This window comes from Protomyctophum parallelum, assembly GCF_964188405.1.
Source record: "Protomyctophum parallelum genome assembly, chromosome: 13".
Classification (NCBI taxonomy): domain Eukaryota; kingdom Metazoa; phylum Chordata; class Actinopteri; order Myctophiformes; family Myctophidae; genus Protomyctophum; species Protomyctophum parallelum.
Window position 1 is genome coordinate 33,994,775 of NC_139708.1, and position 27,917 is coordinate 34,022,691.

The following is a 27,917-nucleotide window of genomic DNA, read 5'->3' on the forward strand; positions in this document are numbered from 1 at the left end:
GGAACGTCTCGGGATCCCCCAGGAGGAAGTTATTAATGTTGCTCTGGAGAGGGAAGTCTGGAGCTCTCTGGTGGAGCTGTTGCCCCCGCGACCCGACTACCGTATAAGCGGTTGAAGATGGATGGATGGTTCAGTGCCCTTACCTGATGTGGGGTTGGCGAAAGGGCCTTTCTGTGTGGAGTTTGCATGTTCTCCCCGTGTCCCCTAGGGTAGGTAGGTACCCTCACAAAAAACATGCAGTAATCCTGGTCTCTAAACTACCTCCCCCTGGCCGGGTAAATTACCCCCTGTCAGGTGAAAAGAATGCATAGAAGGAAGCATGAGGTCAGTCCGCTGCCCCGCTGGATGAATGTATGGTAGAGTATTCTAATACAATATAACAGAAAAAAGGAGGACGCTGCACATCTTGTAGCCCTGATGAAATATAGATGTATTCTGTATTGAAACCAACATTTCAACAATATAGTTTTCTTCAGGGTTTTTGATATATATATATAACATTACTCACAACACTGCAGTGGTTGGACAGTACTTGGTCTCCCTGCTCTAATTTGTGACATTTACCTCCTGTGGTACAACCACTGCTGGTTGACGAGTAGTACTGCTAAAGTCAAAATGTACTTTATCTCCTGAGCTTGCAGGCATGCTCTATTAGCTCAGTGGTAAAAATGTCAGGACCCAGGTTTGAATATCGGGTAAGACAATGAAAGGTACAGAGTGCAGCTTTAAGTAGTTAATGGCCACACAAAAGGATCGAATTGCTTAGACTTTTCACGGGACAATGAGTCTGTGGCTGAAGCATGAAGCATCCTCCCCTCCACCACCGTCTTATCTGTTGCCCAGTTTACTGCCGCCGACAGACGGGGACTTCATCACCAGCGTGTTCAGTTTAATTCAGTTGAAAATAACGCCATGTTTGTTTGAGCAATGCAGTCATGCGTTCAGTCAGTGTGTATGAATCAGCCTTCAGGCTGGAGCCCGGTGAAGTGTCATCGCTGAAGTTGAGATGAGGTGTGTAATTATAGTGTTATGTGTCCCCTGAGATGCTAGTTGCAGAGCAATGCCACCAATGGCGTCCACCGTGCCAGCACTGTAATTATTGTGGTTCAACAATAAAACACTTGCTTGTAAAACACTCTGAGCTACATTACATGTATATGGAAGTACAAATCATTCTATAAATATTACAAATTCGCTGTTGTGATTTCACACCTTAGATAATGCTGTACGAGACTGACTGCCATATCAGAGATTCAACGTTATCTCAAAGTAGATCTGAACTGACACAAACACACACACACACACACACACACACGCACACACACACACGGGGGCACACACACTTTGCATGCCACTGTAGGGCCTGTTCACCCTGAGATTGCTATACAGAAAAGATATTTTCCTATGTCTGAGCTTTATACTGTTGCCAGAGCAGAAAGCTTGCATAGCAGTGAAACAATGCATTTCTGTTCTTAAAAAGTTTAGATTACTTACCCTTTAACTGTTGCTGGATCACATTGCAAAGTAATCCAGCGATGGACCATGTCTATTGCCAATAATACTGATATTACAGTCAATTTGCAACAGAACTGCACACGCTGTTATTTAGCGTGGTAGTGAATCTCATTGTGCGAGTATGCATACTGTATTATAGTTGGGAGGGAGTGTGTCAGAAGATTTGTACCATCAAGTTTTTTTTTTCTAAGTAAAGGCAAAAGCGAGGAAAAGGGAAAGGCTGTATTCTGCAGAGGCTCAATCTAATTTCATTATACATTTAACTGTTAACTGTAATTCCATCCCATCAGCAATTAAAAGCACCCTATACCATTATGCATACCAATTAGCTGTCAGCAGGTCAATTTATTTTTTCCACTATATGCCAGGAGTTGCTTGAGGAAGAAAATATCTTTGTGCATTCCTTTGGTGTGACTACATTCTCATCTCATCTTCATCAGAGTCACTCCTCATTAATTGTGACAATCACTGATCCTTGCAGAACATCTCACTCTAATGGAGCTAAATGTGGGCCTATGTGGACGGCTGAATGTTGCCTTCACAAATATTAATTAATATAAATAAATGTATTTACCAAGGGAGACCGACTGTTTCAACCTCAGAAATCAAAGCATTGACTGATGTTAACAATGGCTTGTTCTCATTAAAACCAATTCTAATTCTAAGCCTGCAGGAGTGCTGTACAGGTACACAAAACTACACCAGCTAGTCAACAACACTAATCTTAGAAGTCCATAAACACTTTTTTAAACACCCTGTGTGATTCATTCACCGTAAATATATTCTTCCTCAATGTTATCACTACTGTCATGACTACATTCACATTCATCCAGTGATTTCTATGTATTGTTTTATCTTATCTATTTCTAGGTACTGTCTTTGCTGCTCTGTTTCTTATTTCATTGTTGGTTTACTTTTGATTGAAATGTTCTTATTTTATTCCTTTTATTTTATTGTACAGCACCTTGTAACAACTGTTTTGAAAGGTGCTCTATAAATAAAATGACCTTACCTTACCTTACCTTACATTCACAGTTCACACACACTTAAATATTACACAGTGATGTAATTTATATTTGGAAGAAGGTAAAAGATTCAGAGCTTCTGTGCTGTGAATAAATACATCAACCTGTATGAATAGTGAATTGTTTGAAATGTGAAATATTTGTCAGCGAGTATTCCACATTTTAGTATTGCTTATTTTCGTCACACCTAGCCAAACCTCAAGCTCAACTCCTCTTTTCTCCCCTATGTGACTCCCTTCAATTCTAGGCCAGCTCAGTGCCCTTGTGGTTAAGAGTGTCCGCCCCGAGTCTGGGAGGTCGCAGTTGAGTCATGAAAAGACAAAACAAAGTTACGCAATGCCTGTCTGCTTGGTACTAAGCGTCAAGGGTTGGATTGAAGGCAGTACATTAGGCTGCCTCGCTAAGGAAACAAAGGCTCCTGAACAGTATGAGCCACATAGCTCCTGAACTGTTGGTTCCTCTGGCTGATTTTTTTATTCAATGCTGATATGCTGTGTTTACCATGCAGATTCTGGTCCATGTGGGTTTTCTCACGGAGGAGTCTGGCGACGTGTTCAGTCCCAAGGTGCTGAAGGGAGGACCTCTGGGTGAGATGGTCCAATGGGCTGACATCCTCACCACTCTCCACGTGCTGGGACACAACCTCAAGATCTCCGTCTCTCTCAAGGAGCTGCAGGGGTAAAGTAGTGGTTTGACACATTGCTCGCTGTCTTTATATTCATTTACATGTTTAAATCAATTGGCTAATTAGCTATCAAGAGTGACTGAGCATGATTCAATGTCTTGTTAGACACATTCACAGGATTGAACCGGCTAAATTTCGGATAGTTTCTCTAACCATGATGCTGAATTCCAAATAGAAACACAGTGAACACGGCAACAGTGTTACGCACGCACGCACGCACACATACATACACACACACACACACACACACACACACACACACAAACAAATATTCTCTGGTTTTCAAAGTGTGAGTTCTGAGTGTGAACCATATTGTTATGCTGTTTGTTGTGATTCGACCATAGAAATGCGCTGCACATTTTTTTGCTCTCAGTGGATTTGACTTGAGTTTCATAAAACGACAACAGCACAGCGACTGTATTCTTTCAGCACCATGGACAGCTACTCTATGGAGAAGCCTCTTTCACAGCGTTCAGAGTTACTTTATATCATGACCGTGGAATCATTTCGGCTTTTCTATTATGAACACATGAGGCCTCTAGACTGCTGTTTATTTTTCATTATACAGTGTATATACACACAGTCAAATCCTTAGCATTAATGTATCCATTTGTGTCTCCAGGAGTTTACAAATGCAAACAAATGGAGTTTCCTTGTTTTTGGTGACTGATATTGTCCTTCTAATATGTGATGTGCCCGTGATTTTTCAATTACTTTTTTCCTTTATTTTTCATATTTTTGGGGGGAAATAAAGAAGAAGAATAAGGATCCATAAAACGAATTAACAATAAATTAAAAACACGGGTCGGGCACCTTACAGTACGTAGTTACGTACTGTATTAGGACAATATCAGTCGTCAGAAACAAGGACGTGGATTTGTTCAATGAATCTATCATGGTTAAAATTAATTTAGAATAATGGATTTGTATAGGAAGAGGGCGGGGCAGCTAAAATGAAAGACTGAGTTTATAGCCACTAAAAAACTGTCCAGGGTGTTCACAAAAGCCTGAGTAGAAGAAGTGAAATATCGTTCACTCAGGATTTTACAGTATATCCTGAGATCAGTTCCTTCTCCGGGCTCAGTATATGTGCAAACGCATATACAGGCTATTCGGCTAGTGCCGGGGAGCTCCCTCCCCAGAGCTTCAGCCTGCGCGCGCGGTCACATTTGGCCACACACACAGATAAGCTATCCCTTTGTCCCTGGCGGGGCTTCTACAGGAGCCTCCGGCCTTGACAGCCCCTCTCTCCCTGCTTCAGCTCACTGAGCCCACAGTGATAACAAGCTTTAGGTCAGGCATCACAAATATATGTGCACACACACACACACACACATGTGCGCGCGCACGCCTGCAGATATTCCCTCACATGCACACACGGCTCCCAACCACACATGCACAGTGCCTTCCAGTCATTCAGACGGACAGACAAAGATACGGCTATTGATTTTTCCACGCTAGCCAGACGTGACAACAGTTGCTCGGAGAACAGATCGATCAGTCTCAGACTAAAACTGCATGCATGAATGGATAGGATGGAACCCTAACAGTAACTCATCCCATTGTCGCCGTCATACTCTTTTGGTCATGGCCGCCACCTGAGACCAGAAACATTATGTCCAGACGATTCTTCGGTGATTGCGTGCCAGTGGCTGAGCGCGAACCTGTTGACTTCTTATTGAGTGCCTGCGTTCACAACTGCCACGGAGAGACGACAGTCGAGCTGCTCTCTGACCTGATGTCTCAGCCGGGAGGAAAGGCTGCTCTGATAAGAGGAGGCAGGGGAGATCACTGTTTCTGCTGCCTACGCTATTATTTACCCCGCTAATTGGCTTAACGCGGCATTGAGGCGCCACATGTTCTCTCTGGGAACGTCATTAATGTGCATTACATGTAAATTAGATGTTACAGAGAAACACGGACCGAAGCTCGTTGCTGCAGTGTGCGCGTGCACACGCTTCAAGTGTACTGTATAGGTACAGGTACATGCATGTATTCTAAGAATATATGTCACGGCAGAGAGGGCATGTGAGCGCAGAAATCTCCTGGCCATATGCGTGTCTATATGAATGTGCAGTGCACACCATTAAACCTGTGCCGGTCTCCATTCATCAGGAAATGGAGTATTCAGCCTCCGAGGAAATATAATGGAGCCAGTTGGATTTATCAGACTTGGACTCCATCCCCTCCTCGTACGCGGGCAGCACGAGAAAAAAGGCACCCAGTGTACTTTTTTATGACCCCATCTCCTCAAATTGGCCGGTAAATGACTTACACCGAACACCCCTAAATCCTTTTTCTCTGTGACAGTTAATGAATAGAAGAGGGTAGCATTTCTCTCCATCTCTCTCTCTCTCCCTCACTCACTCACTCTGTTTCCCACTCACTATTAAGTTGACAGATCGTTATGTGTCTTGCACTTCCACAGATTTCCCCTCAGGCTTGTATCTATTTACATTTCCTACTATCTCCCCTGCCCCGAATCTCTGAAACACGGCTCTGCTTGTGCTATAGATGCCGTCGTTTCAATGAGGACTGCATGCCATGCTATCGCTGTTTAAGTGCTTTGCTCCGATGGAGAGATTAGCCAGCGACGCGCGCAGCTGCCCTGGAAAGCCAAACGCTTGGCTCGCTTCACATAATTACTTCTAATTTGCCACATGCGCTCTCTCTGCCGGCTTCATCGAGTAGTCACTTAGACCCGTGGCTAGATCTCTCACCCGCACTCTCTCCCTCTTTCCATTTTATATTTATATAAAGAGTGTACAAATGTTACATTGTCAGAGTTACAAATGGATAAATTAATGTATTTTTTTTTGCATCAAGAACACCCACATTGCAGATACTCTGCTAATGTTGCCCCTGCTTCATCTCGGCTCATATTTATATACAGTACACAGCCCCTGCTTTATCTCAGCTCATATTTATATACAGTACCAGCCCCTGCTTTATCTCAGCTCATATTTATATACAGTACACAGCCCCTGCTTTATCTCAGCTCATATTTATATACAGTACACAGCCCCTGCTTTATCTCAGCTCATATTTATATACAGTACACAGGGGAGGAAGAAGTATATCTGCTCCTCCCACACGTTGCCAAAAATATTAATTCCACAAGTCGTTACGCGGCTCTGTCGGTTGCCAAACATCTGTGCCAAACATCTTCATCTTTTAATTGGAATAATTCATATTTTTAGGGAAAAAGAAAAGTATATAATATTGTGCTTTCGAGGTAATATTCTTTATGAACACCGGTTGTTTTGCTGTAGTTAACCACCGATAACCGCTTTTTCATCTGCATTCAATGAGCTTACTGTTGTTTTTCTTTTTTACAATCTCAGAGTTAAATGGGCACTCAGGATTTTACAGTAGGTATCTATCTGAGATCAGTTCCTTCTCCGGGAATGAATGTGCAATTGTGCATGTATGAGTGTGTTGTATCAGGACTAGGAAGAATGGAATGGGGTATGGAAGAACCAGTGGAATTAATACTTGGCAGAAAGCAAGTCCCCTTCCTTAATTAGATTTTTTGTTTGTTTGCCTCGGGGAGGGGGATGCCATCTCTGGCATAGTGTGCTGATAGGAGGAGAGGAGAGGAGAGAGGAGTTGAGATTGTCCTTAGAGGAGCACAGCAGACAGCTGTCACTTCCGCTTGGGGATCTCCCCTGGTTTCCTCCCAGTGAAACGTGGGTAATTAGCCAGCAACGGAGCATGGCTCACCAGCACCACGGAGACAGAGAGAGAAACATGAGCAAATGAGAGAGAAGGGACTGGCAGGCTGTCAGGGTCCTGTCAGCGCACGCACGCTCTCTCTCTGTCTCTCTCTCTCTCTCTCTCTCTCTCTCTCTCTCTCTCTCTCTCTCTCTCTCTCTCTCTCTCTCTCTCTCTCTGCCATCCATTTCTGTCTGTCGACAAGCTCATTCGCATGCATTCGCGCTCTCTCTCTCTGCCTGCCTGCCATCCAACTACCACCGTCAACCAGCTTTTCTCTTTCAATGCTTTGTGTAGAGGAATCTCTGTTGGTCCACCCACCGAATGCAATACACACACAGGTACGCACGCACACACAGTGGAAATGAAAGATGGGAAGGACAAGCGTGGGAGGATTTGGCAACACTTTTGGTTGAAGGGGTGTAGGCCAAGTCCGTTAAGATCCATCTCTCTCGCTCTCGCTCTCTCTCTCTCTCTCTCTCACTCTGTCTGTCTGTCTCTCTCATATATAAAGTTTCTCTAACGCACACACACACACACACACACACACACACACACACACACACACACACACACACACACACACACACACACACACACACACACACACACACACACACACACACACACACATCTCTCAGGTTCACCCATAGTACACAACATTCAGCTGTCAGTATACAGAGTGTAGCCAATATTGTGACATTGTGAGTGACCGCGTGCAACTGTGCATGTGTCAACAACTAACATGCACTGTAACACACACACATGCACGGTAACGCACACACACACACACCACACACCTGAATCAAGTATCAGGTGTGATCAAACGAGTCTGTAATCCCATGACCTAGCCTGAACAGTGCACTCTGATGATGTAAGACTCTCGACACATTCTGGGCTGTAAGCAAAACCAAGTTTAAAGCACTGCTGATTTTCCTTCAGATCTCTACAAATCAGTGTGAGGCTTATTATGCTGCCAGTTTGCAGGTTGTGTGCCTGCGAGCAACGATGCTCTCTCTCTCTCTTTCTCTCTCTCTCTCTCTCTCTCTCTCTCTCTCTCTCTCTCTCTCTCTCTCTCTCCTCCAGCCTTTCCATTGAAGTGCTTTTGTTTCATTGCTTTGAGGTGAAAAGTGGAAACGGTGGTTTGAAAATAGCGCCCGCCCCCCGAATGTTCACAATGTGATGCAGCTCGTGGCACTTTGACAAAATGACGAAGTGTAGATTGTGATTGCATGGGGTGATCAAAATATTGAATCACATCAGGTGACAATCAGATGATGAGAATTGACCTAAAATGTGTCTCTGAATGAGGTTGCGATTGTGGAACAACCTATTTCTTCTCCATTTCACTGAATTGGATCATTTTTACAGGATATGGGAGATGAATGCGCCATTTCTCCGCCATGTGCCATTCTGTATAGCTCTTTTCGCTATTTCTAATTTAGCAAAATAATAATTTACCAAAATAATTATAATTTTTGATTAATTTTCTCAAACTTCTCAATTTTCTATACTAGTGAAAATAGTAGATCCCCAAGCTCACAACGTGCCACAGTATATAGGCCATAGAGAGAGACTGTACAAAATAAATGGACAAAGTGACGCCATTGGTTTCTACAGACCCGTTTTGAAGCCTGTTATTCAGCCATTTCAAATCCGCAATCTTTCCATATCCGGTCCGAAATGCAAATTGAAATGCTAATGGCTGCAACCGAAGTGAGGGCACTTGGTAGAACAGGTCGACACCCTAGAAACATACCTTATTTTATCATTAATTTCCAAATGAATGGCACCAAAATGTACTAAACGCATACTGTATCATGATGATTTAAAAATTATTTTAAACTAGCGATTGAAAACAAAGTGTTCATGAAAAGGTTTACTAAGGTAAAAAGTCAGTATGAAGTATAAAGTCCGCCCAAAACCTCATTGACTAGATTATAATGTATTGCGACCAGTAGAAGGTGAAATAGCGACATCTGCTGGGCCAGCAGGCTGAGCGAGAACCGTGAGCTTCAATTCCAGCGCAGGAGGTTCGCCCCTTGATATAGGCTAGGGCTTACGTGGGAACTGTCTTATCTTTTCATTCTGTAATGTTGTTTAAATTTTGATGAGCTATTAAATAGCAGCATGGGAGAAAGAACAAAAATTTTATTGATGCCCTTCAGCCATCGTGATGACATGAATTTGTTTCGCTGTTATTCTCTCTCTCTCATTGATCTGTCTTTTCCCCTGACAAAATGCCACTTATCGAGCCAGAGGAACAGGCAGATGACACTTGGCTAAATAAAACAACAAAGAAAATAATAGCCCAGAGGAAGGAAAGGATATAAAAGAGGCTCAAAGTGCTATACTGCAAAGTCAAAACAACGCATCAGCTGTTTGCTGCCCGGCATTTGTTGGTAACAGATTGATGACATCCCCTCTGCCGCTGTCTTCAGTGGTCAATTGGCATGCAGGGCGTCACATTTCTCGCTGCCAGCCTGCCTGTTATCTTCTACACTGGCACGTTAATGCTCTCCTTGAGGCCTGTGTCATTTCTTTCTCACCGCGAGGCCTTCACCTTCAGCGCCTCATGTGAGCTTCATGGCTCCAGCGCCCCCAACCTCTCCATAATGTGCCCCTGCATCTGCTGCAGCTAATTCTCCTCACTGCTTTATTCTACAGCCGTACAACTGTGCCGTGTCACTCTGTCTCTCTGAATCTGCCTCGCTCTCTTTCTGACTCTCCGTATCGCTCTTCTTTGCGGGCGGCTGTAACTGAGTGGGACCTTCTGGGAATCGGAAGGTCGCTGGTTCGACCCTTGGCTCGCCAAGTATGTGTCGAAGTGTCCCTGAGCAAGACACTTGAAAATATATATGTTAATGACGTTTAGAAGATTTAGAACACTTTCCTTGGGGTCTTTATGTGTGTAATATGTGGACTTAGATATTTTAGATTTTAGCAGTGAGCCCAGTGTCTCTGATGTCATGGAAACTGGGCTCACTTACTTCCTGGACTACATCAAGGACTGTATAAAGAGGACAAGAAGCGAAGACCGTAAGGGCGCCGCCATGTTGCTCACATGGTGCTCCATGGAAGGAAAGAAACATGCGCAGTTGAGACCAAGGAAGCTGAAAGCGGAAGTGTTGGCTGCATATAGCCCATTGCACATGTTTCTTTCCTTCCATGGAGCACCATGTGAGCAGCATGGCGGCGCCCTTACGGTCTTCGCTTCTTGTCCTCTTTATACAGTCCTTGGACTACATGTTATCTCAGTAAGACAGCCCTCCCCCTATCCACAAGGAGGAGCAGTGCACCAAAGCATTATGGGAATAGTAGTCCCGGAAGTAAGTGAGCCCAGTGTCCATGACGACATCAGAAACACTGGGCTCACTGCAAAAATCTAAAATATCTAAAACCACATATTACACACAAAGACCCTCAGGAAAGTGTTCTAAATCTTCTAAACCTCATTAGCATATATATATATTTTTGCAAAAACCCCTAATCCGCTTCCCGGGCACTGGGTTAATGGCATTCACTGCTCCTATTAGTTATGTGTAATGTTGCCATGGACAATTCCAGGTACGTGCAAATGCACTTTGCTAAATAATTCTTTCTCACTCTCTCCATCTATCTCTTTCTTTGTCTTACTCTGTCGCTGTCTCTCTCTTTGAATCTGGCTGATGCTCTCACTTTCTTTCACTGTGCTTTAATTTGCAGATTTAGCTAAATATTGCTAAATATGCATAGCCCTACCCAAAAAGAAATTAGAGGTGCAGACGTCTTTAATTATACTCTCAAATTATGGAATGCCTTATGCCTAAAAATATTATAGAGGCAGGCTCTGTTGAAACCTTTAAACTTCACCTAATATATATTTGTATCTAGATTTTCTATAGCACCAATTTAAGGCAAATGTTCTACATTTTATTTAACTTTCTTTTGTGTTTTAATTCAGTTTACTTGTTTTCTTTTAAACCGTTCCATCTTAAATGTACTGAAAAAGCACGTGAGGTGCATGTTTTCTATGAAAGATTGTATTATTATTTTCATGGTGCAAGTAGCAGTGGGATGCAATTATTGTACCTGGTAGTGGATCCAGCTAATTTATCCAAGCCTGTTATGTTTCCCATTGCCTTGTCAGTTGTCTCAGCAAGACTGTCAACCTCAGGTGTCTTTTATTCTAGAGCTTTTCACACTGTGTGGGTGTGTGTGTGGGTGTGTGGGTGTGTGCGTGTGCGTGTGCGTTTGCGTGTGCGTGTTTCCTTGTGAGCTGCCTTGCTCTACCGCTGCTCATGACACATTTCTTGGCTCTGGCAAATTTTAATCCATTTTCGGCTCCTCTTAAAGTTTTCATGGATTTGCATATCCAATTAAGGCATTGAACAGCAGCTTGTCTGGATGTACGAGCAGTGTCTTGTGCATTCGTGTACACCCTACAGACTACACTGTTATACACTCACAAGTAGCCTATAAGTGCTCCGGCATTAGTGCAAAAACTGTTTCAGGGACGTGCAGGAACATGGCATTTAAACATACGCTGTTCATTTCGGCAGCATATCACGTACATACATGATGTACGAACTGAAGCCAGAAGAGATTTCAAGTGGGACCTGCGCTTTGACAAGGTTCAGTTAATCACTTAGCCTTGCATCCTGGCTCATTGGCCCTTGAGGATGTTTGTGGCAGATTGACTCTACCTAACTCTTCCATCAAAGAGAGGATTAAATCCACTCATATTCAGTACTTCGAGGTGTTTATACTCACGTGCACGCACACACGCACGCACACACATTGTACATTCATTCCCTAACCATAAACATCACAACTACATGACCCCGCTTAACCTAACCCTAACCAAAGGCAGAATTACAGTACACACACGCACGTACCACACATGCACAAGGCACCCTTAGTTTGAAACTTTGAATGCCACACAAGCCATCACAGTTGGGGCAAACTATTTCTATTTTGAAGCAGTCATGCTTGAAATGAATCCTGACATGTTCACATTTCTGTGAAAAAGTATGGCACTTTCTCCCCAAAGAATTCCATACAGTACTCTAGGTGAAAGTGAGGCATTTTCAGTAGTCAATTCACAGCCAGGACACAAGGTAGGGCCGGGATATCGCCACATCCGTTGCTAGATTAACATCAGTCCGGTCAAGTGTACCATTCCAGTGTACCATTCCAACTCTCTGTGCTTTACAGATCTTTTCCTGAAATTGCATTTTCCCTGCAGGTTTTATTCACTGCAAGGAATTGCCTAATTCTACTGCTTTGCTACTGAAATGAAGTGTCCAGCAGAGGAATCACTGAATCTGAATAGAATGAACATATAACACTGTCAGGGACCAGAGTTGGTCGTCAATGAGAGAGACCAGGATTCTTGTATGGTTTTCTTAAAAATGTCTTTGTCTTTTATTTTCTCTGTGAAAACATGACAGTATGACAAACATTAATTCTAGGCCCAAAATAAAGACAAACGGTACTGAACTTACAATTACATCAAGACTGAGCTCACCAAAATAAGACATGAGGGGAACATAATATGTTCCCCTCATGTCTCATTTTGGCAAAGGGGACATGGTGCTGTCCAATTACCCAGCTCCTTATAAGCCAATCTGAAGCAGCTGGCCCTTCTTTCTGTGACCAGCCATTTAAACTCCAGTACTCATTTGAACTGATACTCAAAACTAAAACATTAAATAACTCCTTATAAAACAACGTGGCATTTGACAAAATACAACACAATGGATGTGCATTCCAGTATGTAGAATGTAGTAGTTCTGCAAATAAATATAAACTAAATTAAACCAAAAAAGACAAGTTTCCACCATGTTTTACCATGGTGTGTGTGGCCATCATATGTGGCCATCACAAACACCTTGACAAATGCCCCTTTCTCACTGACATGTTCTGTTTCTGTCAATGCACTGAATTGCCAATGGCAGGACATGTGAAGTTCTCACACGGCAGTTTATTCATGAGAGCATAGTTGTAGAACTAGAAGAGAAATATTGCATAGGTGAATTAAAAGCCACTTTGTTTGTGCAAGCATTGAAGTGGCCTGTGTGAGTACCTTTTTCTTTTTTGACTGATGAAACCGCTGGCTGTCACACACTGCATGCTCATTATCTCATCTACTGTAGAGGAACCAACCACAGAACCTGTTGTTGCAGTGCCAACTACTCAGCGACCAAACAAGATCGATACGCTTTTATTGAACGAACGAAGGTATTCTTGCGGTGGATTGTGTGTGTATGTCTGTGAGTGTGTGCACAATTGTGTGTTTGTGTGAGACAAAAGGAATGAGCAGAGGGGAAGGGTGAGACCTTGGGCACTTGAGTCCAAGTGCAAACACGCTTCTTTTTCATCTTCCGTTCAGTGGAGCCTCTAATTGACCGCACTCATGCAGACAGCATAGCGGAAATATTCAGCAGGTAACCAGGCCGGTCAAGGCTGTAGGGAGGAAGATCACTTTCATATTGTGTTAACCACTTGAGGCAACGATTCCCAAGGGGCCAATGAGGATATTGCAAATTAGATTTTAATGATAAAAAATGTTGCGCAATTTTTTTCTTTAATACCTTTAGAAATGTGTTTTCATTGTGATAAATGGCAACTTTAATTGTTAGTTCCAGAGCACACATCGATTGATTGTTCATTAAAATAAACATGCTGCCTGCAGCCCAGAGCCCACCCATCTGACCAGTTAACACTTTTATATGGCAATTAGAAAATAGGCAGTCTACAATCTCACAACACCTCACACCACACCGATTTATGAGCTGTTACACTTTTTAAATGTGTCTAAAATGTCCAATATCACTTAGGTTTCACAAGGTTTAATATCACTACTTATGGATTGGACAGAACTGTATGCAGCATGCTGTTGACCTGCACTATCGAAATCACTTTTTTCACTTTGTCTCGGTTTTGTTGCCAGTCTTGCTTTATTTGATGTGAAAGGAGGTTGACAGATGATAAATACAAAAATAACGATGTCCTCCTTTGCTGTGCAATAACAGACATTTCGTTTGGTGAATCTACAGTAAGTGAAATTCTGTTGAGAGGCAATAGGGCTGTAGGGTCCATTTTCTAACTACATCAAGCTCCTGGGAATGGAGGCAATTACTTTGGTACTTTGCTAACTCTTGCAGTTTCACATGGCTGTGGGCACCACTTTGACTTTTATAATCACTCACTTTGTAAATAGTCCAGTTCTCTGAAGAATCAATGTAGAGAAGTTAAATTGTACTCAGACAGGATTACTCTCTGATACATGTACATAAATCCCAGAGCCCTTCATTTTTATTATTTTCTTTTTTGAGAGTAAGCAGGTTCTCTCGGGCATCACAGTACAGTATAATTGTTACATTTCAATTGTTAACATTCAGAATGCACATAATTTGCACATTTCCTTTCTCACACATATACATCCAAGGGTCATTCATCAAATATCCATTACTGTGTAGTATCCGAGTATCTGTTTCTAACAGTATTTGTATGATTTGTATGATTTTTTTATTATTGGTTTTCTCTATCAATTATCAATTTACTTATCTTAATTGGGTTCTGTAGTCCGTTAACATTGAGTCTAATCCTCGTCTCATTATAACCTGTGCTATCCTATGATGTACAAATATTGTCATTGTGAACCCAAGGCAGCTTTAACTTCTCATCATTATATACATTAATATAAAGCTTTGAATTAAGAAATAAAAACATATAAACAAAGACAGGACTTCCAGCTCGAGGTTTCTTTCATAAAGCAATACCTCATGAGTGGAAAGGTAATCCCCTGGGTCACAGGAGGCCCTTCCAACACTAACTGTCTGCTAAAAAAGCAGAAACTAGTGTACAGTGATATGACATCTGTCGAGCCCCAACTTGGCCTCCCAGACAGCAGGTCCGTATTAACATCGAATATCTGAGTATAAAACAACCTATCAGACAGGTATTTAGTATTCAGTCCAGTATATGTCCAAACAAAGGTAGTATTATGAAAATAAAATATAAAAAACAAACAAATGCGAACATTTTTCAGGTCTTATATCCTATTCTGAGATCAAAGATACCTCCCAATGTTTCACCATCGTAGATTAATCGGCTTTATGAGTTACGGTGATGTCGTCATCTGGTGGGGGTGGAGGGTTTGGGGGTGGGGGAGTTGCAGTGCGGCGGAATTCCTGGAGCCTCCGTGTTGCCCTTCGTAGTGCGTCTCGGTCAAGTGGTGTCCTCTTCCCCGCCTCCACCCAGGATGATTTCCTCAGCTTTGCCAGGTTATATCAGGTTATATGCGGTGGTAGGGGTAGGGGTGGAGGTAGTAGTGGGTCGAAGCTTTTCCTCTTCCTCGGTGCTCATGATCCCCCTCTTCTTCAAATCCTCTCTTGCTTCCTCCATGCTGTTGTAAGTGGTGCTGGTTCCCACGGGGCGACCAGCCCCATCATAGAACACACGTAGTTTTGTCAAGGGGGGGGTGTGGAAGGCGATTCCTTTATTATTAAGGAGCAAGCGGATCGGGGCATACGCGGCTCTCTTCTTCTGTATTTCTTGAGGGTAGTCATTATCAAAATACACTCTTTTGCCATTCAGTAGGACAGTCTTTTTCTTCCATGCTGTATTACGTACCAGCTCTTTGGTCTTGTCCTCCAGAAAGCACATGATGATTGAGCGGGGGGTGGCGGTCGGCGGTGGCTTGGGAGTGAGGGATCTGTGGCAGCGCTGTATGCCCAGGTCAATGTCCAGTGCTAACTCAGTTTTGATAAAGTTATTAATGAACCCCATCATGTTATTCCCCTCGCTGTCCTCTGCTACGTTGTATAAACGCAGGGTCTGCCGTCGAGACCTCGTTTCTAAGTCCAATACCTTCTCTTGCAATCTCTCGTGGTCTTGTAGTAGTGAACTCATTAATTGTTTGGCGTCTGAGCTCCACTCCTCGACGCTCGCCACCCGCCGCTCTGTCTGTTCCGCGTTGTCCACGGTGCTTTGTAGGTCGGTGACAAGCCTAGTCAGTTTGTTGTTGAAGTCTGCTTTGAGGTCTGCCATGTCTTTGCGCATTTGCTCGAAAAGAGATTCTTTAAAGCCCTCCAACTCCTTCCTAACTTCGGTCCTCATGGCTTTTATATCAGCGCGTATCGCCTCCATGCTTGCTTGTAGGCACGCCATGGCGTTTAGCTTCGTGTCCACGTTGCCGTCGCAACTCTTCTCCGTTGTTTGTTTATCTTTCTTTTCTGATCTGGTGGTCTTTTTACCACTTTTAGTCTTTCGTTTGTCTCCCCCTTCCATTTTTGTGTTTATATTTCGGGATATAGTTAGTTTTAGGGGAAATAAAGTAGACCTTGTTGGGAGCTGTTGTTCTATGCTGCCGCTCTCTTTTTTTTTTTTTTTTAAGATATTCTTTTGCGGCTTACGCCTTTTATTGATTTTTGAAGGGACAGACAGTATGCTGACAGGAAACGGGAGAGAGATGGGGGATGACATGCAGTAAAGGCCGTGTCGGGTCCGGGAGTCGAACCCGCGGCACACTGCGACTGGATTACCAGTCCGGTGCCCAGACCGTTACGCTACGGCCTGGGCCAAAGTGCTGCCGCTCTCTTTGGTGTCATACCGGAAGTCCTGGATGTAATTTCTTATGCACCACAATGGTTTTGTTGACTCCATGGCCTTTCCTCTAGCGTAACCAAAAGTTATCAAAGTTATAGCATAAAAGTTAAAAATCTAATTTGCAGATTTTCATGAAACTTTCTCCATGGAGTAAGAACCCTAGCATCACCCTCAAGCCAAAAATGTATAGTTTATCAGATTGCGGGATAAACTATTCCTTTTTGTGACCCCATGGCCTTTCCACTTGTGCCACACTATACTTATATATATATTGACTTTTTTATGGTTATTAATTTTGAGCAATGTACCAGATGAGGCAGATTCCTCATTTTAATGGCCAGTGAAAAGGTTGTTCTAGAAAAACAATTATCTGCTAGTTCTCTCCATCATACCCTTCAAAAACTGCCTGCAACAATGTTTTGTTGTGAACTCAGATTTAAACCGATACTTTGCTGGCTTGTGGGCAAGCATATTTGTGCACGACTGCACGCACTGATTCATACTGTATTACTGCATAGTAGCCTATATACAATACATATACACTATGATGAAATTATGACCAATATCCAATCTCCGATTATTTGCAGGGTCATATCTGCCGATACAGATTCTAACCGATTCCAATATTATACAGAGGACCACAAGGGAAACACGCCTTGGCCCTCCTAGGGCTTGGCCCAAAGCCTGTTAATAAAGTATTCAATCAATCAATAAATAGCCTAGATACTCTTTTCCAAGTGTCTGTTTTCACAACTGAATGAGCTGAGTACACAAATTAAATGTAGAAAAATAAAAGTTAATTTTTACTTACGATTTCTTAATATTTTACATCATACCTTTTGATTTATATTGAACTCTTTGATGATTTTTTACATTGTTCATTTACAAAAAACATAGCTGATGAAAACCGATTAAATAATCTGTATTATTTTGAGACCGTTCCGATAGCGATATGGAATCTTTATGGCCGATATGGCCAATTCCGATTATGCTACCGAATAATCGTGTATCCCTAATATACACATATACATCAAGTGTACTTTATGTATACCGGTAATACCGGTATGTATCTTACTTCATTGTCTCTTCTGTTAATTTCATTACTGTCCAGTGTTATTATTCTTACTTTTGAGAGGCACTAGCCCCTCCTGTGCCCACTGCCCAGCTTTGTGTGTTTGTGTATATGAGCACGGAATGTGCTCAGCTGATTGGCTAAGCACGGAATGTGATATATGTTGATAAGAGCGCCCCTCACTTCACATGAGTGTGATTTTTTCCCCTGTTGCAACACAATGTCTTGCAGACATTGTGTTGCTCGTACCTATATGAGTGAGAGAAAAATAAGCCCCTCTTGTAATTATAAGTGTTTCATATTGCGGAAGCACTTTGATTTTCAATGAAGACATGTTTGTGTTTGCATAATTATGTCTTTTTTTCCTATTTGTCAAAGCAGGCAAATCAGAGCAATGAATGTGTGCTGTATTTATGTCCTGCCTCACCGCAGGCTGATGATTGCCTCGTTGGCAACACAGCAGAGAACTGTGTTATTATCAGTTGTTTACTGATCATAAGACTGGTGTGAAGATGATGGAGACAGGCAGATATAATAGAACAGACGTTCTGTTGTATAGCACACCAAATGGGACACACAGCTGTAGTTTAATGATGTCATCAACCTTTATTTCAGTGACACTTTTGTATGCAGCGTAAGCGTGCTGAGTGGTGTTACTTGCATTTGCCGGTGTGGTCTATGTACATGGAACACAATAGAGCTTTATTATAATCAATGCTGCCGTCATTCATCTCGCTACCTTTCATAATCCCAACAAATGCCTGATTCATGTATACAGCATGTGCGCTTGTGTGTGTGCTTTCACGGGATACCAAGATGAGAAGGATGAATGTAGCCAATGGAACTCAGTTGACAGTACCCACACAAATGTAATACAGGTGCGTGCGTGTGTGCGTGCGTGCCCTCACTCGCTGAAGTGTGTCTGTGAGCAAAAAAGGTTGGGCTGGGCACGGTGGCACAGTTGGTGGTGGCTGTCGCCCCACAGCTAGAAGGTCCTGGATTCGATTCCCGCTCGGGACACTGTGGGTGCTGGCAGCGTGTTTCCTCCTCTGCGTCATCAGTGCCCATACCCAAGGCGGGGTTGGCGAAAGGGCCTTTCTGTGTGGAGTTTGCATGTTCTCCCCGTGTCCCCTAGGGTAGGTACCCTCACAAAAAACATGCAGTAATCTTGGTCTCTAAACTGCATCCCCCTGGCAAGCCTGATGGAGGGGAAAGGAACTGGTTGGAATAACGTGTTCCTTCCACGCGCTACGTCCAACCAGGGAAACTCCCTCCTGTCAGGTGTAAAGGAGCAACTTGGACACTCAGGCATGAAGGAAGCATGAGTTAAAGTCCGTTGCTCTCCCCATGTCCCCCATATATGGGGACTAGGTTGGCGGAGGGTGTGTAGAGCCCAGGATCACATTATATAATTGACACAGGGGTGAAAAATGGGTTACAAAATCGTGGGATAATAAAAAATAAAATAAATAGGTTGGGCTGACAAATTGGGAGACTCTCCACTTTGAGACAGCCATGGCAGGTAGTGTTGAATTCTGTATGCTTGACTGGTTCTGCCCTCTCAGGCACACACGCACCCAGACATACGCACAAATTCACCAACATTGCACACATTTATTCACACAACTCTACCAATATTGGGAGTGTTAAGAGTTATACTTGTACATGTAAAAGCTCACAACATTTCACAATTATGTCTTAAGTGTACACCTAAATCAGGCCGTTGGGCCACTTGTCTTCCGAGTCATATCTAAAAACAGATCATTGTTTTTAGATATTATTATAATTTTTTGTATATATTACTATTTTGGATTATATCATGTAACATTTTATTGTCTAAGAAATAAGAAGAAAGAAATATGAAATATTTAAGAAATATGAAATATTTAATAAATATGAAATATTTAATAAATATGAAATATTTAATAAGAATATTAATAAGACATATTAGTATTAATAATAATAATAATATGAATATATTAATATTAATATTATTATTATTATTATTATTATTATTATTATTTAATAAGAAATATGGTCATTTGTGTAATCTGGTCCCAGCAAACCAGGCACAAATCTGCTGTTTTATTTGCATACGCATCAAATGGCGGGTTGGCTGTCACGGTTTTGGCGCAAAGTAACCACAGTATACCGCTAATCAACTTACAACTACATACTCTATATAGTATATGTATATGTATACGTATGTCTTACGTCATCATTTAGAGTTAGTCATACGTATACTATATACATAATCAGTAAAATAAAATAGCAAATTGTGCCTGATCTGCTGGGACCAGAGTATGTGGTGTGTATATGTATGACTAGCTCTCAATGCTGACCATAAATATGGTCACATAACTTGAACCATACTTAATAATACTAGGTGTTTATATGCATAAAGTAGGTAGGTAGCAAATAGTTACACCTAATAATTATACATTTCAAACGTTCCTTCACAGATATACTGAGATTTGACAGTTTACAGCGGTCGCAAGTACTTGCGCGCTCTGCTTGCGCACTAGTTGGCCATTTATGGCCTACTAGTGTGCAACAAGCAAGTATGCACTCGACAGAGTGCAGTTCTAGTTTTGTCTGTGCATCTTCATGCAAGACTGAGTGACTCTGTGACCTTTCCTCTAGCACCACAGGCAAGATTTGACTAAAGATATGAGTGGATGAAACCTACATTGCTTGCGGCTCTCACTCTTTTTTTTTTTTAAGATATTTTTTTGCGGCTTACGCCTTTTATTGGTTTTTTGAAGGGACAGACAGTAGGCTGACAGGAAACGGGAGAGAGATGGGGGGATGACATGCAGTAAAGGCCGTGTCGGGCTCGGGAGTCGAACTTGCGGCACACTGCGACTGGATTACCAGTCGGGTGCCCAGACGGTTACGCCACCGTCTGGGCCACGGCTCTCACTCTTGTTATTATTTATTTCCCACTCTCTTACTTGCCTTTATAGTATACATGTCAAGTTTTGCTCTTTTTTCATATTATGTTCATACAGCGTTGTTATTGTATTATGTATAATGTTAATTGACAATGTCCTCATATTTGCTTAATTAGATTGCTTCTACCTTTTATGCTTCTATATACCTGTTCACTGATTTGTCATGGATATTGATCATGTACAGTATACAGTTGTTCTCACAGTTTTGCACATTCCATAACTGGACAGTGAACTGTGTGTAACCTCTGTATAGGTTTGTGGGAGTTCCTCCAGGCAGAGGAAGCTGCCCTCTGACCGGACCGTTGCCCTTTGACCTCATCTATACCGACTACCACGGCATGCAGCAGATGAAACAGCAGATGGGTCTTTCGCTGAGAAAACACAAGTCAGTCTTTACGCTCATGTCTGTCTCTGTCTCGCACGTTTTCTCATTCCATCTCTATTGTTTCCATCTTCTTTCGTCCGCTACAGACATCAGTTCCTGCCTTTCTCTCTCTCTCTCTCTTGACATACAGAATGCTGTGCCAGTTCTCTGGCCTTAGTGTATAATCGGTTGCATCCATTTGCTAATTGTCTTTTGTTCTGGTGTATTAGTTGATTATTGGTTTATTGGCTGGTTGGTCTAGGTCAGACCAGGTCAGTAGACTTGTACAAACACTGCCTCTTCGCCAGCAAAATGCTATCACAAGTGAATCCATCTCTCTACACAGTGGATTACTGTAGGTGTAGAAATATGACAGCATTGGCACAATTGTGCCTTGTTCTCTTTTACTGCAGCTCAGTGTTAAGTACTTATGTAAGCTCTACACAGATGTAAAAGTGCATTAAGAGTATATAAGCAATGTTGGACTACATTTTATGGTACACAAATATTGGTTTAAATTGTATGTAGTTAAGATTGAGTAGCACTACTTTGGTTAGAATACAACTCCCTTTGTTGTCTTGTATATGCTGCAACAAGCAAAATTTGTTGTGAACTTGTCCCCTGATTATTGTTAATGGACACTCTGAAACGGCATTCCTATTGCTTTTTACTTCGAGGAACCGGGGATGTCACAGTATTCACTTTAACGATAAAGATAAGTAAAACAGATACAATTATAAAGAAGGAACAGAAAAATAAACGCAAATCTTCATTTTATCAAAGTGATACAGTAGGCTTATGAAAACCAAAAACACACATTTGATGTTTTGCTGTAGAGAGGCTAATTAGCGTGTGGCGCAGCAACATGGAGCTGCTTTCCTTTGCAGCTGGATCATCTTTTCCCCTCTAAAACACACACACACACACACACACACACACACACACACAAGGACGAGGTGAGCACACGCCTCTTGTTAAAACAGAAGCAGCAACCGTAAACATTTCTCAGGAAATCGATCGTTTTCTTCCTCCAAACCTCCTTACCCTAGCCCTGGCACAGGCTGCCTGAAAGCCTGCATTGATTCTCATCACTGTCAGTCCAAGGTGAGCTGATTGGCCGATACTTATCAACTGTCAGTGGTTGAAAAGGCCGATATTTTAATTTCCTCACCAGGACCTGAGCCTGCTCAGAGATTCAGGACATTGACAAATCAGATTGCAACCATTGATCCCCCCCCTACCACACTCTCTCTCTCATACCACGCACACACGCGGCACACACGCACGCACGCACGCACGCACGCACGCACGCACGCACGCACGCACGCACGCACGCACACACACACACACACACACACACACACACACACACACACACACACACACACACACACACACACACACACACACACAGACTTTGATATGCAGACTGTGTGATGACCATAATATAATGGCATTCCCTTCTCACCATAAAAGCCTTTTATAAGACCTTCTTCCACTCTGAGTATAATCTGGTGTGACATCAAGATAAACCAATTAATTAGGCCCTTTCCTTGATGTTGACAGAACAATATGGCCTCTTCCCTGTTGATAAGTTGCCTCCACAGCCAGCATCAGAGAGGCTTAATTGTAGCATTTCCAAGTCAAATGAGGCAGATCTCTCATTGAGAGAAATGGTTACCGGTAGTTTGTATTACTTTTGTTGTGAAAGACAATACGATTTACGTGTTTAGGAGCATCCATGCGGCTGCCTCGATCACAGCCCTGGCTCGCTCTTCTATAGTTTATATAACTTGATCTGCACCCAGTACAAAAAAGGATGAGGGGTGGGGGTTTCTGTAGCAGTCTAAATCAGGCTGTGGTTTAAAGCCAAACCCCCTACCTGGAGGCCTGGCTGAGTGTCGCTCACTCAGGGCGAACTGGCGTGGAGACAGGACAGAACAGGACATTTATCACCCGATGATGGCTTTACGAGCCAAAGCTTCTGAGTCAGGCAGGGGCGGGGGGTGGGGTTGAGCTTTCATAACTCACAATAACAATATTGTTTGTTTGACAGGATCTGACAGAGAAAGTGACAGTTGTCTGATGCAGACTCGTGCCTCTTTTTTCCCATGTTGTCTTTCTGGCTGGTTTTTCTGCATGCATACTGTATGTGTTCATCGAGGAGATGCTATTTCTTTTTCCGTTACTGTTCCTCTCTCTCGAATGGATAACATGCGTTGTCTTGGCTGTGATGCTAGCCCCTCATTTGAATGGATTGCATGCAATGTGTTGATAGCCCAGGACATGCTGTGACTCTGGGTGGCTCTCCCCTCTGTCGTCCAGGTGCCACATCCGAGTGATTGATACTTTTGGCACGGAGCCAGCCTATAACCACGAGGAGTACGCCACTCTGCACGGCTACAGGACCAACTGGGGATACTGGAATCTCAACTGTAAACAGTACATGACTATGTTCCGTAAGTGGACCTTTGATTTAACCATTCTGCTGTTTGACAAATTACTTTCTGAGAGATTGAAAATAATGTTTGCTGTTTGCCAGCTCAAAGCCTAATTCGAGGCTAATGTTTTTTTTTTTTACTACAAACCATAACCATTTTATGTCCGTTGTCTCCTGCTGAAGAGAGCTAACTGCAACGATATTTAAACTGCTAGATAGCGCTTAATATGCTGTCCAATGACACCAGGGTGTGTGTGTGTGTGTGTGTGTGTGTGTGTGTGTGTGTGTGTGTGTGTGTGTGTGTGTGTGTGTGTGTGTGTGTGTGTGTGTGTGTGTGTGTGTGTGTGTGAGAGTGAGTGAGCATAAAGTACATGCACTGTGCATGTGGCTGTAGTAGTGCCCCAGGCCCCTCACAGAGAGAGTTATTGAGAGACATTCAGAACAGCTGCTTGTGCATGCACAGATGCCTCGATCTGCACACTGGGGCCCATAATCACGTGCATTGTTTCGCATGCACATGAATGCAAACACACAACACTATATGCTGCACACATACATGAAATGATGTGCACGCTCCTTGTGCGCACACACCGAGCAAACGCAAAAATAAATGACAAATCCAGTGATGGATGATAATCACAGGATATCCACAGTGTTTACTGGAGCCAGAGGAAACTACAGCTGTGCTTCCAATTAACTCAGTGAACACAGGCTCTGTGGCGGCTAGCCCCCGCTGCTTTGGAAATGCTTATTGTTATTACAAGCCCAACACTCTGCGAGATGTCAGCTTTTATCTCTGGTCTCAGAACAGGCTGAAAAGCTGTTTATTGTTTCCCTCCTCTCCACTTGACATCCCACGGCTGTGGTAGACTTCCTTATCATCATCTGTCACCGTGGCATTGCGTGTTTATGTCCTGAGTGAGACGTGACACAATGCCCTTGGGTGTAATTTGAAGAGCAGATCCAAATGGCGGGGTTCCTGCCACGCTGCCACAACGTGTCACCTTTTATCGAGACATGACTTGATTTAGAGGTGCCATGTTCCAGGCAGTGCTTTTACCGTTTGTCCTTGGCAGCTCACACCCCAGACAACTCCTTTATGGGCTTTGTGGCGGAGGAGCTGAACGAGACGGAGCGGCTCAGCATCCAGAGGAACAAAGTGGACAACATGGCTCTTGTGTACGGCAAGGAAGCCAGCATGTGGAAGGTCGGTACACTCGGAACATAGTCATTCAATGTCAAATCTGATAAGTTTGCACTCACAGGTGTTTTAACGACCCGGATATACTTTGTTGACTGCCTTCACCCAGGGGTCTGTATTTGATCCCTGCCGTTTATTGCCCTGCACCAGATGTTTTTGCCGGGAAAAAGGCAAATCTACAATCCAGCGACTTGCGACGAGCTGTGAGCTTGTAGATCAGCCATTTTCGCTGAATGTTTACCTGTTGTCGCTGAATGCCCAGAATATGGATGCTAGCGTTCATGTGGTTAAAATGCTAAACAGATTCTGATTTCAGCTTGCATAACACACATAAGAAGGCATGATTTCACAGATTATCTCTCTAATCGCAAACATACTCACTTTATGAGATCAGAAAATAAACTACACAATGTTAATATGAATGTCTTGCCAAAGGGAGCGTCATGAGCACGCAGATGCCATTCACAGTGTCAACAAACATGGAAGTCAAACAAATGGCTGTGTTGTGGTGCCAAACACAAATATGAGTGGGCAACGCAAGTTTTCTGTTCTTCAGTGAGAAGTGGAATTAAGAATTTAACTGACAGTTTTATGTTAACTGTAGTTAACTGTAGTACCTTCTAGATATCTCCAGGGGCTAGAGTTTACCGTTGCTTGGCAACACCATCAAAAGTCCATCTCCATAATAGACTTTCCTCTCTTGTGCAGTCAGTGGTTCTCAAACTTGTCAAAGACCTCCAAATTGATACAGTATACACGTGTATTTTGCCCGCAGAATCCCATCTGAAAATATGTTGTGCCAGGGACCCCATACAAGATAACAAAAATACTTTTTTTCTATCGATTGCTAAAATGAACAAAAAAATAATTCAAGGCTCCATGGGTTGCCATAGAGTCTTGAATAAAATTTCTGTTCATTTTTATCGCATTCCTGAGGCAATAATTTGATGACCAGTGCAGTCTCCATTGAGTCTCCGGTCCAGGAGGAGCGACGGCGCGTCTCGTTTTCGTCCTGACAACTCTCTTTCCGCTGCGACGTATCATTTGTCGTCGCGACTTTGACCTTGACCGTCGCAACGATAAAATGAAACGTCGCAGCGAAAAGAGTCGTCGGGACGAAAACGTGTCCCCATCGAGACCCGTCGTCCGTTGCACAAAAAGTTTGCTGTCTCTCTTCCGGTCATCAAATTATTGACTTAGGATTGCGACAAAAACACAACAATCTTCATGAATTCAAGGCTTCATGGGGTATGTACTTGATAGAAAATAACATGTTTTGGGGGTGATTCTATTATTAACAGATTTTGCTGGCGACCCCCTGGAACCACTCCTCAAGGCCCCCTGGAGGTCCCGGTCCACACTTTTGAGAACCACTGGTCTAGTGGCAGAACTCTACTTCCTTCTTGATAATGATACTTGGTTATATATCCCCCATTTATTTTTCTTCCAAAAAGAAAATGTTAAAAATACTATGTATGGAGATATCCAACAGCTTGTTAAAAATATTGGATTTGACCCACTTGCCCATTTCCTGGGTGGTTTGTGAGACAGTTTGATGAAGTGGAACCTGCTGGTCGTCACATACTGAAGCAGAGCTTTAACTGAAATATGAATATTAGATAGCACATTTCCTGCCAAATATGCCAGTCCAGCAGGAATAAGTGTGGTCATGCATCGGCTATTGTTTTGTTGTTTGGAGTACAGTAAGTTTCCCCCCTGAGCAGCTGGCAAGGTATCTCCCTCTCAACTTTTATGTGTCTGGCAGCCTGCCCCAAGGTTTGCTTCACTCCAGTCACTTCAGTCTTTTGTTCTTTCACTGCCTGTATTTTATTGAAGCCCTCCTCTCAGAGACTGCTTTAAGTGCAATAGAACATTTATATAGGCTTGAAAGATGTCCATGCAAATCCCTGGTGCGTTGGGGTCTCCCCAGGCTACGAATGAACACGTCACCATCCTCTGTCTTGTTTCTGGATATTAAGAGTGTAATGCATTATAGACATTATAGATATCTTTCCCACTTAACTTTGTCTCAATGTGTTTTTACTGGTTAAAGGTTAAATAAAATGGGTTTCATAGAAAGTGTTCCCTAAGTGGTAACACTTTTTATGAATCTCACACTGTGTAATTTATTATAAGCACTCATAAGTAGGCTACTAAAGCTGTTATAACTCTCATAGTTGAAATACATAATATTTTTGAGTGGTGCAACCACTCCATTACACAGCTACTGTATGTATGTCCCTGGGTCTGTCTGTTCCTGGGTCTGTCTGTCCAAGCACGAAAATAGCTTGGTTGGTAACTCTGTCATTTCTCGACCGTTCCGGGCGCGGGGCGGCTCACCGGAACCGGGCCAGCCCCCTGGCCGCATTCCTGGGGGTCTGGATGTTCCGCGGACCCCCACACGGAGTTGCACCACTCACTTCACACGGGTGTGATTTATTTATAATGCATTACAGTATAATCACTGTTTATAATAATGGGAAGCTGGCATGATCTCTCTCTGCTTTACATCGTGATTGATATAAAACATTGTATGGATTATCATTATTTATGAGTGCTTATACAGTGTTAAGTTTTGCACTGCCTGCTATGAGAAAATAATGACTAATCTGTCCCTCCCCCCCTCTCTGCATGTACTTCTATCCTACTCTGCATTCACTGATGGATCCACCCAGCTCCAAGTAAGTATTTTGTTTGGGCCAAGTTGTTGAATCTTGAATCCTGAATCCAATTCGGTGTGTAAATCACATTTCACCAGACAGGAACAACACCTTTCTTTAACTACATAGATATAGCTCTTCAGTGGTGTATAGGCTTAACGTTGGTGCAGATTCTAGTTATTCCCCCAGAATCCACCTGAATGATCATGATACATATTGTAAGGTTTATTCAAAAAGCACAGTCTGTTCTCATCAGAAGGCTCCAGGGCTGCACAGCGTGGCGCATCTCTGCACACAGGAGCCAGTTCCATTTGTGATCGATAATACTGTTAAGTAATGCATGAGGAGTTTCTGCTTTTAACAAAACACAAAAAGTTATTTCTTTAGGTTGGTAGTTGGTACATCTTTTATAAATGTTTTGCTTTTTAATGTTTGTGTTCTCAAAGACGATGAAAGATGATGAACAACATAGAATAGTCACTAAAATGGTTAGTTATTCAAGTATAATAGTAGAACAAAATATAATACAATTACTGTGCTAAGCCAGGGGTCTAGAAGCTAAATCTATTATTCATTCTGTTATTTGTTATTCGTTTTCTCTACGTTCCAAAATGTACTGTATGACCTGTTTTTAGGACATTCAAATCAAAGGTTCAGCTATAAACTATGTAATTCCCTCTCAAAGTTCCACCA

The 27,917-nt window shown here is 42.7% G+C and overlaps 1 protein-coding gene across 1 annotated transcript in view; it reads left to right on the plus strand.

Annotated features, from left to right (window-relative positions):
* mgat5b (alpha-1,6-mannosylglycoprotein 6-beta-N-acetylglucosaminyltransferase B) overlaps nucleotides 1-27,917 on the plus strand; it is a gene marked incomplete at both ends in the record, with an annotated part of 88,966 nt that overhangs the window by 41,806 nt on the left and 19,243 nt on the right. Inside the window, 4 exons of the mRNA XM_083779981.1 lie at nucleotides 3,049-3,218; nucleotides 20,813-20,944; nucleotides 23,249-23,382; nucleotides 24,440-24,570. Of these exons, the coding sequence (XP_083636107.1) occupies nucleotides 3,049-3,218; nucleotides 20,813-20,944; nucleotides 23,249-23,382; nucleotides 24,440-24,570 (567 nt within the window). The remainder of the gene's footprint in view (nucleotides 1-3,048; nucleotides 3,219-20,812; nucleotides 20,945-23,248; nucleotides 23,383-24,439; nucleotides 24,571-27,917) is intronic.